Raw genomic sequence first — 15111 nt, 5'->3', positions numbered from 1 at the left:
CCTTACAACCAGGACACAAGGCTTGGCTCAGAAACAATCACCCAGTAAGCAAGCTGGACAGTCGCTGGGAATGTGAACCATACACATTCGTGGCTGTCCCCTCATTGGAGGTCTATGAGATCCAGAGAGTGGATAAAGGTACTCAGCGATTACACTGCAACAGGCTCAAGAAGTGCCTGAAGGAACCTTTTCAGAAACAGCCAAGAGAAGTGGATAAATCACTTGAACCACCATTGCCTCAAGTGACCGAGATGCCAACAGAGTTGTCGTCCATGCTGGACCCCCTTCAATGGTTCTCTCTGCCTCAAATTTGAGTTCTGATGCCAATTCCTGCAACCCCTGCATCTGCAGAATCAAGTCCAGTGGCCAATCCTCCTTCACAAGTCCCGGACACTACTTCTACCCCCGGAGACTTGGAACTGTCCTTGCGGAGATCCCAATGGACCAACAAAGGTATCCCCCCGTTATCTGGAATCCTTAGAAACAAGTGTTTAGTTATAGAGATAATAAGAGCCAAGCCATGGACACATCTTGAGAAACTTGCCCCTTGTTTTGTGGTTATATTTTCTTTTTTATCCTTCCTTTTTGTGCCTGAACTTCATGGACTCCAAACTTCAACTATACCCCATGTGGATAACAAATAACTTTACTACCTCATGTGGATTGCAATTGACTTTTTGCATTATATGTTCCCGTTTTGCAACGTGACAAGTAAGCACCCAAAGAATAGACTCAAACGTATACTTGAGCTCTTTGTGATTTCTACTGTGATATTTTTGCACTGACATTTTAAAGTTTTAGCAAAGTTTAAGCACCTTATCCCATTGTATAGACTCTTTCACGAGTACAATGTGACCTCTTTTGCACTCTAAATGGCCTCTGGACTTTATATTGGTAGTCAGATAGCAATTTGCTTTATTACTCATACGGACTGCCTTTGAGCACTTAAAAGTACTAATCATCCTATATTTCTCTTGTGTTAGCTAGAACGCCTAGGTATAATATTGTAATGTATTGTTGCTGCACAGATAGGACCAAGTGGTAAAGTCACAAGTAGGTCTAACACTTTGTAAGGGTAACCTGCTGCTAATCTGTGTGCTTTGAGGAAATAGTCCTCATGAATATATGGGAGAATACCGGTTCCTCCTCCAATTTGTCTGTATTCTAAGGCCTTGCCCACCGCATTATGGATACCTATGTTATAGCTACCTGTTTCAATCATCAACGTGACAAAGCGTAAATCATAATTAGACCTTGTTTCTGGGAGGGAACACCGGATAAAGCCACTCTTCTATCTGTGGGCGTTTCATTGCATAGTGGTGGGATAACCGAGTAAAGACACTCCCACACTTCCTTTGGCCGGAACACTCCAAAGTTAGTCAAGAATGAGTGCTTAGTGCACACCTGTTTGGTTCTCTGGTTATACCTGAGAAGGAAACTGTTCTCGGACACCCTACTCGTCAGAGCAGAGACCTCGTGGTAGCCGTTGCTACATCAGTTAGTAACTGTATATATAGTCTAATGCAGCACTTTAACTTCCCTTGGGTACCCTTGGAACTTACTTTAAGCACAAGCCAAGGGCGGCTTGCCTCTTAAGTAAAGGGGAATGTAACGCCCCCAAGTGGCATTACCACTCCTACACCCTGCTTCTGTCTGTATATGCAATAACCATGTCATCTTATGCCTTTATTCCAGGTTCTCGATGTAGTGTGCATTTCTTCCTATGCATTAGTGTTTGTTCATGTAATAACCTGGTTCCCCAGCGGGTGGCAGCATACTTGGTAGTGCTACTCTACAGAGGGTGGAACCTGGCTTTCCAGCTCTCTTATACTCTCCTCCAAGGAGAAAGTGTGATCTAGTAAGAACCAGTTAGTTCCTGTACTCCCTGCTGTAGGGAGAAACGCAGACGCTCGTCCCTGAGGGACTGAGCTCTCCCTAAAAGCCAGCCAGGACAAAAAGTTCCTAAGATCACAGTGAGAGACAGACTTAGAACAACAGAATCAAACAGAAAGGAAAACATTACCATTTAATATTGCTGACATAGCATTGCTGAGAAAGTTACAGCATAGCAGAGCTGAGAGAGTAAGCTACAGATTCAGCAGATATAAGTTTGTTTTGCAGAAGTTGTTTGCCTGCCAAAGTCCTGCTAAAACCTGTTGGGAACCAAGACAAGTTCTGTGGATTGTTAGGCCTATCGTTTATGCAAAGTAAAGCAACTGTTGAACTTCCATACAACCAAGTCTGGACTTAACTTTATTGCATCGCTTTTGACGACCATGTCTGGGATCCAACCATATCCAGGTAAGGAGCACCGTGACACATGCAACACAATACCTTCAGGGATATTGTGGGCACTTCTACACCACCCTGGCAATCCTACACCTGGGTACCAACACTACCATCTACAAAGTGGAGTCCATGTCCTCGCTGCTTAACTGTAACTGGCGTCACGTTTACTTGCTCTATAAGAGGGACATATTTCGTAGAATCCTCCTAAGGGGCAAGGGATCCCCCAGACGCTGAACCCGGCCGTTGCATATTTCTCTGGTAGTACTGAAAAACGCCAATAAATGCTGTCACCACATATAACTGCAGAAGTGAACTGCGTATATATTTCTCTTTTTGCACAGAAATAGGCCAGTAAACACTTTTAGTGTAAATAACTGCAAAGGTGAACTGCATAGATATTTCTATTTTTGTACTGAAAAAGGCCAATAAACGCTATCACCACATATACCTGCAGAAGTGAACTGCGTATATATTTTTCTTTTTGCACAGAAATAGGCCAGTAAACACTTTTAGTGCAAATAACGGAAAAAGTGAACTGCGTATATATTTCTCTGGTAGTACTGAAATAGGCCAATAAACACTATCACCACATATACCTGCAGAAGTGAAATGATTATATATTTCTCTTTTTGCACAGAAATAGGCCAGTAAACGCTTTTAGTGCAAATAACGGAAAAAGTAAACTGCGCATATATTTCTCTGGTAGTATTGAAATACGGCAATAAACGCTATCACCACATATAACTGCAGAAGTGAACGGCGTATACAGTCAGGTCCATAAATATTGGGACATCGACACAATTCTAACATTTATGGCTCTATACACCACCACAATGGATTTGAAATTAAACGAACAAGATACGCTTTAACTGCAGACTGTCAGCTTTAATTTAAGGGTATTTACATCCAAATCAGGTAAACGGTGTAGGAATTACAACAGTTTGCATATGTGCCTCCCTCTTGTTAAGGAACCAAAAGTAATGGGACAAAATAAATCAAACTTTCACTTTTTAATACTTGGCTGCAAATCCTTTGCAGTCAATTACAGCCTGAAGTCTGGAACGCATAGACATCAGCAGACGCTGGGTTTCATCCCTGGTGATGCTCTTCCAGGCCCCTACTGCAACTGTCTACATTTCCTGCTGGTTCTTGGGGCATTTTCCCTTCAGTTTTGTCTTCAGCAAGTGAAATGCATGCTCAATCGGATTCAGGTCAGGTGATTGACTTGGCCATTGCATAACATTCCACTTCTTTCCCTTAAAAAACTATTTGGTTGCTTTTGCAGTATGCTTTGGGTCATTGTCCATCTGCACTGTGAAGCGCCGTCCAATGAGTTGAAGCATTTGGCTGAATATGAGCGGATAATATTACCTGAAACACTTCAGAATTCATCCTGCTGCTTTTGTCAGCAGTCACATCATCAATAAATACAAGAGAACCAGTTCCATTGGCAGCCATACATGCCCACACCATGACACTACCACCACCATGCTTCACTGATGAGGTAGTATGCTTAGGATCATGAACAGTTCCTTTCCTTCTCCATACTCTTCTCTTCCCATCACTCTGGTACAAGTTGATCTTGGTCTCATCTGTCCATAGAATGTTGTTCCAGAAGTGTGAAGGCTTTTTTAGATGTTGTTTGGCAAACTCTAATCTGGCCCTCCTGTTTTTGAGGCTCACCAATGGTTTACATCTTGTGGTGAACCCTCTGTATTCACTCTGGTGAAGTCTGCTCTTGATTGTTGACTTTGACACACTTACACCTACCTCCTGAAGAGTGCTCTTGATCTGACCAACTGTTGTGAAGGGTGTTTTCTTCACCAGGGAAAGAATTCTATCACGACCGGCGTGCCTATCACATACGTGACACGAAGGGAGGGAAAGAGGAAGGCCCTGTCCAAGGGAGAGGGAAAGGTGGTGACCCCTATCTCACCTTGAGGCTGGCACCTGACTGCCCTGACCTCCCTAGACGGGTTCCTCACCTGTACGCCGATCACGTGCCTAAAACCCTGGCTTTCCGTAAGCTGAGCCCTAGATAGTGAATAGGGCGGTGGGAACACTAGTCCGCACCACTAGCTCTAAAGGAAAACACCAAGGGGAGGACAGACAATACAGACTAAACATATAATCCCAGGTGGGCGACAACAGAGGACAACAAAAAGCCCAACAGGGATCCGGAGGAAAACACTCTGGATCAACAACAGGATTCACAGCTCCAGTGGGTCAGTATAGAAGTCCAGGCAGGAAGCTCTATATCTGGCAACCAGAGAAGTGGGAGAGGAGAATATAAGGAGGTTGGGAGTGACAGACAAGAAACAGCTGAGGAGGAGAGGCTACGGATCCCTGAGTGAGACAAAAAGGATTGCAAGGCAAACACAGAAAACTATCATTAAGAAACAACGTGATCTTTAGACCTAGAGCGCGCGACCACCCGCTGCGACTTCCTGACCCCGGGTATAACGGAGTCAGACGTAGCTCTTGACACCCTCGTGACAAATTCTTCGGTCATCCACCACAGTTGTTTTCCGTGGTCTTCCAGGTCTTTTGGTGTTGCTGAGCTCACCGGTGCGTTTATTCTTTTTAAGAATGTTCCAAACAGTTGTTTTGGCCATGCCTAATGTTTTTGCTATCTCTCTGATGGGTTTGTTTTGTTTTTTTCAGCCTAATGATGGCTTTCTTCACTGATAGTGACAGCTCTTTGGATCTCATCTTGAGAGTTGATAGCAACAGATTCCAAATGCAAATAGCAGACTTGAAATGAACTATGGACCTTTTATCTGCTCATTGTAATTGGGATAATGAGCGAATAACACACACCTGGCCATGGAACAGCTGAGAAGCAATTGTCCCATTACTTTTGGTCCCTTACCAAGTGGGAGGCACATATGCAAACTGTTGTAATTCCTGCACCGTTCACCTGATTTGGATGTAAATACTCTCAAATTAAAGCTGACAGTCTGCAGTTAAAGCACATCTTGTTCGTTTCATTTCAAATCCATTGTGGTGGTGTATAGAGCCAAAAATGTTAGAATTGTGTCAATGTCCCAATATTTATGGACCTGACTGTATATTTCTCTTTTTGCACAGAAATACCTGTAGGCCAGTAAACGCTTTAAGTACAAATAACTGCAAAAGTGAACTGCGTATATATTTCTCTTTTTGCACAGAAGTAGGCCAGTAAACGCTTTTAGTGCAAATAACGGAAAAAGTAAACTGCGCATATACAGTACAGACCAAAAGTTTGGACACACCTTCTCATTCAAAGAGTTTTCTTTATTTTCATGACTATGAAAATTGCAGATTCACATTGAAGGCATCAAAACTATGAATTAACACATGTGGAATTATATACATAACAAAAAAGTGTGAAACAACTGAAAATATGTAATATTCTAGGTTCTTCAAAGTAGCCAACTTTTGCTTTGATTACTGCTTTGCACACTCTTGGCATTCTCTTGATGAGCTTCAAGAGGTAGTCACCTGAAATGGTCTTCCAACAGTCTTGAAGGAGTTCCCAGAGATGCTTAGCACTTGTTGGCCCTTTTGCCTTCACTCTGCGGTCCAGCTCACCCCAAACCATTTCGATTGGGTTCAGGTCTGGTGACTGTGGAGGCCAGGTCATCTGGCGCAGCACCCCATCGCTCTCCTTCAAATAGCCCTTACACAGCCTGGAGGTGTGTTTGGGGTCATTGTCCTGTTGAAAAATAAATGATGGTCCAACTAAACGCAAACCGGATGGAATAGCATGCCGCTGCAAGATGCTGTGGTAGCCATGCTGGTCCAGTAAATCCCCAACAGTGTCACCAGCAAAGAACCCCCACACCATCACACCTCCTCCTCCATGCTTCAGGGTGGGAACCAGGCATGTAGAGTCCATCCGTTCACCTTTTCTGCGTCGCACAAAGACACGGTGGTTGGAACCAAAGATCTCAAATTTGGACTCATCAGACCAAAGCACAGATTTCCACTGGTCTAATGTCCATTCCTTGTGTTCTTTAGCCCAAACAAGTCTCTTCTGCTTGTTGCCTATCCTTAGCATTGGTTTCCTAGCAGATATTCTACCATGAAGGCCTGATTCACACAGTCTCCTCTTAACAGTTGTTCTAGAGATGTGTCTGCTGCTAGAACTCTGTGTGGCATTGACCTGGTCTCTAATCTGAGCTGCTGTTAACCTGCGATTTCTGAGGCTGGTGACTCGGATGAACTTATCCTCCGCAGCAGAGGTGACTCTTGGTCTTCCTTTCCTGGGGCGGTCCGCATGTGAGCCAGTTTCTTTGTAGCGCTTGATGGTTTTTGTGACTGCACTTGGGGACACTTTCAAAGTTTTCCCAATTTTTCGGACTGACTGACCTTCATTTCTTAAAGTAATGATGGCCACTCGTTTTTTCTTTACTTAGCTGCTTTTTTTCTAGCCATAATATAAATTCTAACAGTCTATTTAGTAGGACTATCAGCTGTGTATCCACCTGACTTCTCCACAACGCAACTGATGGTCCCAACCCTTATTTATAAGGCAAGAAATCCCACTTATTAAACCTGACAGGGCACTTTGAAGAACCTAGAATATGACATATTTTCAGTTGTTTCACACTTTTTTGTTATGTATATAATTCCACATGTGTTAATTCATAGTTTTGATGCCTTCAGTGTGAATCTACAATTTTCATAGTCATGAAAATAAAGAAAACTCTTTGAATGAGAAGGTGTGTCCAAACTTTTGGTCTGTACTGTATCTCTATTTTTGTACTGAAATAGCCCAATAAACACTATCACCACATATAACTGCAGAAGTGAAATGTGTATATATATATTTTTTCTGTACTGAAATAGGCCACTAAACGCTTTTGCCACAAATAACTGCAACAGTAAAGTGCGTGTATATTTTTCTTTTTGTACTAAAATAGACCACTAAAGGCTTTTCAACATAGCACTTGCGCCCCAATAACAAGAACAAATTGCTGGAATGACAGAGCTGTATAATGGCTATTTAGATCCCCAAATAATCTTTTCCTGCACTTGTAAATCGCTTTTCTAGCACTGTCCCTAGCGCCTTCTGACATCTCTCCCTGCACTAATATGCTGTGAAGTGATTCCTCCTATCCTTTCTCTGCACTTTTAAATCGTTTTTAAGTTTTTTTTTCACAATGAGGTTTTTCCTATTGCTCTCCCTAACACCTTCTCACGTCTGTCCCTGCACTCAGAACGCTGGAAAATGTCTGAATCTAAGATGGCCACCGTATTTATAGGGCTGTGACATCACAGGGCTGGCTGTAATGGAGAAAAAGAAAAGAAATGAAAGGGTGTGTCCGAACTGCATATTACAAAAAACCTGAATGGAGTGGTTGTCAAATGTGAATCAACTGGATTCTATGCAGGGACTTCTGTAGGAGGTATGGAGGTAGCAGTCACACCTAGCTCCTGAGGCCTGGGGGTGCCCAAGGACACCCCTTCCATAAAAGAGGATACTAGTATTATCAATGGTACATGCTAGGTGGGGCCCTGGTAAAGACTTTGCACTGTGGCCCAGAAGCTTTACATTGTGTCACATTAAGAAGTTACTGTACCTTGAAATAAAAGATCCCGGCATAGTCTTTGTCAAAGGATTGATTTGGTGGAACCACACGGAAGAGGCAATCTTGATTCAATGTGAGACATGCGACGGAGGCGAGGAGCCAACAGTCTACTGTGTAAAGAAAGAGTCAAGGGTCAAAGGGAATGTCTTATGTATTTCATTTTAGTTTCCAATAATTTGGAGTAAGTCTGTAAAAAAGCAATAATGAATGAGTTCTTTTTTTTTACCCCTTCACAACATCCGCCATATACGTACAGGGGTCTTTAAAGATGGAGCACCCTCCAGAGTGGAGCGAGCTCCATAACTAGTGGGTGCCTGATGTTTCATACAGCAGACACGAGCGGCTGTCAGCAACTATCAGTAATGCCTATTGCGGACATTTACCCCCTCAGATGCCATGGTCAAATGTGACTACGGCATCTAAGAAGCCAGAAACCCTGAAGTGTGCTTTTTACGGGATGCAGAGATCGGGGAGAAGGTGTTTATTCAAAGAAATGAGCCTGAGCCTGTATTAGGCTACTTTCACACCAGTGTTTTTGCTGGATCCGTCATGGATCAGCAAAAACGCTTCCATTCTGATAATACAACCGTCTGCATCCGTTATGAACGGATCCGGTTGTATTTAGAGTTGAGCGAACACCTGGATGTTCGGGTTCGAGAAGTTCGGCCGAACATCCCGGAAATGTTCGGGTTCGGGATCCGAACCCGATCCGAACTTCGTCCCGAACCCGAACCCCATTGAAGTCAATGGGGACCCGAACTTTTCGGCACTAAAAAGGCTGTAAAACAGCCCAGGAAAGAGCTAGAGGGCTGCAAAAGGCAGCAACATGTAGGTAAATCCCCTGCAAACAAATGTGGATAGGGAAATGAATTAAAATAAAAATTAAATAAATAAAAATTAACCAAAATCAATTGGAGAGAGGTTCCATAGCAGAGAATCTGGCTTCCCGTCACCCACCACTGGAACAGTCCATTCTCAGATATTTAGGCCCCGGCACCCAGGCAGAGGAGAGAGGTCCCGTAACAGAGAATCTGTCTTCATGTCAGCAGAGAATTAGTCTGCATGTCATAGCAGAGAATGAGGCTTCACGTCAGCCACCACTGCAACAGTCCATTGGCATATATTTAGGCCCAGCACACACACAGGCAGAGGAGAGAGGTCCCGTAACAGAGAATCTGGCTTCATGTCAGCAGAGAATCAGTCTGCATGTCATAGCAGAGAATCAGGCTTCACGTCAGCCACCACTGCAACAGTCCATTGTCATAAATTTAGGCCCAGCACCCAGGCAGAGGAGAGAGGTCCCGTAACAGAGAATCTGGCTTCATGTCAGCAGAGAATCAGTCTTCATATCATAGCAGAGAATCAGGCTTCACGTCACCCACCACTGTAAGAGTCAATTTTCATAAATTTAGGCCCAGAACCCAGGCAGAGGAGAAAGGTCCCGTAACAGACAATCTGGCTTCATGTCAGCAGAGAATCAGTCTTCATATCATAGCAGAGAATCAGGCTTCACGTCACCCACCACTGTAAGAGTCAATTTTCATAAATTTAGGCCCAGAACCCAGGCAGAGGAGAAAGGTCCAGTAACAGACAATCTGGCTTCATGTCAGCAGAGAATCAGTCTTCATATCATAGCAGAGAATCAGGCTTCACGTCACCCACCACTGTAAGAGTCAATTTTCATAAATTTAGGCCCAGAACCCAGGCAGAGGAGAAAGGTCCCGTAACAGACAATCTGGCTTCATGTCAGCAGAGAATCAGTCTTCATATCATAGCAGAGAATCAGGCTTCACGTCACCCACCACTGTAAGAGTCAATTTTCATAAATTTAGGCCCAGAACCCAGGCAGAGGAGAAAGGTCCCGTAACAGACAATCTGGCTTCATGTCAGCAGAGAATCAGTCTTCATATCATAGCAGAGAATCAGGCTTCACGTCACCCACCACTGTAAGAGTCAATTTTCATAAATTTAGGCCCAGAACCCAGGTAGAGGAGAAAGGTCCCGTAACAGACAATCTGGCTTCATGACAGCAGAGAATCAGTCTGCATGTCATAGCAGAGAATCAGGCTTCACGTCAGCCACCACTGCAACAGTCCATTGTCATAAATTTAGGCCCAGCACCCAGGCAGAGGAGAGAGGTCCCGTAACAGAGGATCTGGCTTCATGTCAGCAGAGAATCAGTCTGCATGTCATAGCAGAGAATGAGGCTTCACGTCAGCCACCACTGCAACAGTCCATTGGCATATATTTAGGCCCAGCACACACACAGGCAGAGGAGAGAGGTCCCGTAACAGACAATCTGGCTTCATGTCAGCAGAGAATTAGTCTGCATGTCATAGCAGAGAATGAGGCTTCACGTCACCCACCACTGCAACAGTCCATTGGCATATATTCAGGCCCAGCACCCAGGCAGAGGAGAGAGGTCCCGTAACAGAGGATCTGGCTTCATGTCAGCAGAGAATCAGTCTGCATGTCATAGCAGAGAATCAGGCTTCACGTCAGCCACCACTGCAACAGTCCATTGTCATAAATTTAGGCCCAGCACCCAGGCAGAGGAGAGAGGTCCCGTAACAGAGGATCTGGCTTCATGTCAGCAGAGAATCAGTCTGCATGTCATAGCAGAGAATGAGGCTTCACGTCACCCACCACTGCAACAGTCCATTGGCATATATTCAGGCCCAGCACCCAGGCAGAGGAGAGAGGTCCCGTAACAGAGGATCTGGCTTCATGTCAGCAGAGAATCAGTCTGCATGTCATAGCAGAGAATCAGGCTTCACGTCAGCCACCACTGCAACAGTCCATTGTCATAAATTTAGGCCCAGCACCCAGGCAGAGGAGAGAGGTCCCGTAACAGAGGATCTGGCTTCATGTCAGCAGAGAATCAGTCTGCATGTCATAGCAGAGAATCAGGCTTCACGTCAGCCACCACTGCAACAGTCCATTGTCATAAATTTAGGCCCAGCACCCAGGCAGAGGAGAGAGGTCCCGTAACAGACAATCTGGCTTCATGTCAGCAGAGAATTAGTCTGCATGTCATAGCAGAGAATCAGGCTTCACGTCAGCCACCACTGCAACAGTCCATTGGCATATATTTAGGCCTAGCACACAGGCAGAGGAGAGGTTCATTCAACTTTGGGTAGCATCGCAATATAATGGTAAAATGAAAATAAAAATAGGATTGAATGAGGAAGTGCCCTGGAGTCCAATAATATATGGTTATGGGGAGGTAGTTAATGTCTAATCTGGACAAGGGACGGACAGGTCCTGTGGGATCCATGCCTGGTTCATTTTTATGAACGTCAGCTTGTCCACATTGGCTGTAGACAGGCGGCTGCGTTTGTCTGTAATGACGCCCCCTGCCGTGCTGAATACACGTTCAGACAAAACGCTGGCTGCCGGGCAGGCCAGCACCTCCAAGGCATAAAAGGCTAGCTCTGGCCACGTGGACAATTTAGAGACCCAGAAGTTGAATGGGGCCGAACCATCAGTCAGTACGTGGAGGGGTGTGCACACGTACTGTTCCACCATGTTAGTGAAATGTTGCCTCCTGCTAACACGTTGCGTATCAGGTGGTGGTGCAGTTAGCTGTGGCGTGTTGACAAAAGTTTTCCACATCTCTGCCATGCTAACCCTGCCCTCAGAGGAGCTGGCCGTGACACAGCTGCCTTGGCGACCTCTTGCTCCTCCTCTGCCTTGGCCTTGGGCTTCCACTTGTTCCCCTGTGACATTTGGGAATGCTCTCAGTAGCGCGTCTACCAACGTGCGCTTGTACTCGCGCATCTTCCTATCACGCTCCAGTGCAGGAAGTAAGGTGGGCACATTGTCTTTGTAGCGTGGATCCAGCAGGGTGGCAACCCAGTAGTCCGCACAGGTTAAAATGTGGGCAACTCTGCTGTCGTTGCGCAGGCACTGCAGCATGTAGTCGCTCATGTGTGCCAGGCTGCCCAGGGGTAAGGACAAGCTGTCCTCTGTGGGAGGCGTATCGTCATCGTCCTGCCTTTCCCCCCAGCCACGCACCAGTGATGGACCCGAGCTGCGTTGGGTGCCACCCCGCTGTGACCATGCTTCATCCTCATCCTCCTCCACCTCCTCCTCATCCTCGTCCTCCTCGTCCTCCAGTAGTGGGCCCTGGCTGGCCACATTTGTACCTGGCCTCTGCTGTTGCAAAAAACCTCCCTCTGAGTCACTTCGAAGAGACTGGCCTGAAAGTGCTAAAAATGACCCCTCTTCCTCATCCTCCTCCTCCTCCTCCTGGGCCACCTCCTGTTCCATCATCGCCCTAAGTGTTTTCTCAAGGAGACATAGAAGTGGTATTGTAACGCTGATAACGGTGTCATCGCCACTGGCCATGTTGGTGGAGTACTCGAAACAGCGCAACAGGGCACACAGGTCTCGCATGGAGGCCCAGTCATTGGTGGTGAAGTGGTGCTGTTCTGTAGTGCGACTGACCCGTGCGTGCTGCAGCTGAAACTCCACTATGGCCTGCTGCTGCTCGCACAGTCTGTCCAGCATGTGCAAGGTGGAGTTCCACCTGGTGGGCACGTCGCATATGAGGCGGTGAGCGGGAAGGCCGAAGTTACGCTGTAGCGCAGACAGGCGAGCAGCGGCAGGATGTGAACGCCGGAAGCGCGAACAGACGGCCCGCACTTTATGCAGCAGCTCTGACATGTCGGGGTAGTTGTGAATGAACTTCTGCACCACCAAATTCAGCACATGCGCCAAGCAAGGGATGTGCGTCAAATTGGCTAGTCCCAGAGCTGCAACGAGATTTCGCCCATTATCACACACCACCAGGCCGGGCTTGAGGCTCACCGGCAGCAACCACTCGTCGGTCTGTTGTTCAATACCCCGCCACAACTCCTGTGCGGTGTGGGGCCTGTCCCCCAAACATATGAGTTTCAGAATGGCCTGCTGACGTTTACCCCGGGCTGTGCTGAAGTTGGTGGTGAAGGTGTGTGGCTGACTGGATGAGCAGGTGGAAGAAGAGGAGGAGGAAGCCGAGAAGGAGGAGGTGGCAACAGGAGGCAAAGAATGTTGCCCTGCGATCCTTGGCGGCGGCAGGACGTGCGCCAAACAGCTCTCCGCCTGGGGCCCAGCTGCCACTACATTTACCCAGTGTGCAGTTAGGGAGATATAGCGTCCCTGGCCGTGCTTACTGGTCCACGTATCTGTGGTTAGGTGGACCTTGCTACAGATGGCGTTGCGCAGTGCACACTTGATTTTATCGGATACTTGGTTGTGCAGGGAAGGCACGGCTCTCTTGGAGAAGTAGTGCCGGCTGGGAACAACATACTGTGGGACAGCAAGCGACATGAGCTGTTTGAAGCTGTCTGTGTCCACCAGCCTAAATGACAGCATTTCATAGGCCAGTAGTTTAGAAATGCTGGCATTCAGGGCCAGGGATCGAGGGTGGCTAGGTGGGAATTTACGCTTTCTATCAAATGTTTGTGAGATGGAGAGCTGAACGCTGGCGTGTGACATGGTTGAGACGCTTGGTGACGGAGGTGGTGGTGGTGGTGTTGGTGGTACATCCCCTGTTTGCTGGGCGGCAGGTGCCAACGTTCCTCCAGAGGCGGAGGAAGAGGCCGAGGCGGCAGCAGCAGAATAGGCCGAGGCGGCAGCAGCAGAAGAGGTAGCAGGGGGAGCCTGAGTGACTTCCTTGGTTTTAAGGTGTTTACTCCACTGCAGTTCATGCTTTGCATGCAGGTGCCTGGTCATGCAGGTTGTGCTCAGGTTCAGAACGTTAATGCCTCGCTTCAGGCTCTGATGGCACAGCGTGCAAACCACTCGGGTCTTGTCGTCAGCACATTGTTTGAAGAAGTGCCATGCCAGGGAACTCCTTGAAGCTGCCTTTGGGGTGCTCGGTCCCAGATGGCGGCGGTCAGTAGCAGGCGGAGTCTCTTGGCGGCGGGTGTTCTGCTTTTGCCCACTGCTCCCTCTTTTGCTACGCTGTTGGCTCGGTCTCACCACTGCCTCTTCCTCCGAACTGTGAAAGTCAGTGGCACGACCTTCATTCCATGTGGGGTCTAGGACCTCATCGTCCCCTGCATCGTCTTCCACCCAGTCTTGATCCCTGACCTCCTGTTCAGTCTGCACACTGCAGAAAGACGCAGCAGTTGGCACCTGTGTTTCGTCATCATCAGAGACATGCTGAGGTGGTATTCCCATGTCCTCATCATCAGGAAACATAAGTGGTTGTGCGTCAGTGCATTCTATGTCTTTCACCGCTGGGGAAGGGCTAGGTGGATGCCCTTGGGAAACCCTGCCAGCGGAGTCTTCAAACAGCATAAGAGACTGCTGCATAACTTGAGGCTGAGACAGTTTCCCTGGTATGCATGGGGGTGATGTGACAGACTGATGGGGTTGGTTTTCAGGCGCCATCTGTGCGCTTTCTGCAGAAGACTGGGTGGGAGATAATGTGAACGTGCTGGATCCACTGTCGGCCACCCAATTGACTAATGCCTGTACCTGCTCAGGCCTTACCATCCTTAGAACGGCATTGGGCCCCACCATATATCGCTGTAAATTCTGGCGGCTACTGGGACCTGAGGTAGTTGGTACACTAGGACGTGTGGATGTGGCAGAACGGCCACGTCCTCTCCCAGCACCAGAGGGTCCACTAACACCACCACGACCATGTCCACGTCCGCGTCCCTTACTAGATGTTTTTCTCATTGTTATGGTTCACCACAACAACAAATATATTATTTGGCCCAATGTATTGTATTCAAATTCAGCGGGATATAAATTTGAGGCCTAGTATTTAGGCGCTGGGTGACCGGTATGGATTTAGTGACAGAATTAGACTTGGAAATGCACAGAAGCGTGTGTGTGAAGTTATTCTGAATGACCCAATGTGCACCTTGAATATTATATACCCTTTTTGGGATAGATTTCAAATAGCTCTGATATAGCAGGAACCACTAAATTATGAAATTGCTAAATTGGGAATTGTACTTCAACCCAGAACAAAAAATGTGCTTTGACGGGCACTAAATAACTTTCCCAGCTACAACAGGACAGCGGTAACGAGAGATTTAGAGGGATTTAAATTTGAGGCCTAGTATTTAGGCGCTGGGTGACAGGTATGGGTTTAGTGACAGAATTAGACTTGGAAATACACAGTAGCGGGTGTGTGAAGTTATTCTGAATGACCCTATGTGCACCTTCAATATTATATACCCTTTTAGGGATAGATTTCAAATAGCTCTGATATAGCAGAAACCACTAAATTATGAAATTGCTA

General features: G+C 46.7%; 1 protein-coding gene across 1 annotated transcript in view; it reads right to left on the bottom strand.

The window, feature by feature from the left end:
• LOC122939505 (calpain-8-like) overlaps positions 1–15111 on the bottom strand; it is a 129268-nt gene that overhangs the window by 76278 nt on the left and 37879 nt on the right. Inside the window, exon 3 of the mRNA XM_044295572.1 lies at positions 7857–7975. Coding sequence (XP_044151507.1) covers positions 7857–7975 — 119 coding nt within the window. The remainder of the gene's footprint in view (positions 1–7856; positions 7976–15111) is intronic.

The sequence above is a fragment of the Bufo gargarizans genome, chromosome 5 (assembly GCF_014858855.1).
Source record: "Bufo gargarizans isolate SCDJY-AF-19 chromosome 5, ASM1485885v1, whole genome shotgun sequence".
Lineage (NCBI taxonomy): Eukaryota > Metazoa > Chordata > Amphibia > Anura > Bufonidae > Bufo > Bufo gargarizans.
Note: the sequence above shows the minus strand (reverse complement) of the source record. Positions and strands in the feature narration are given on the sequence as shown.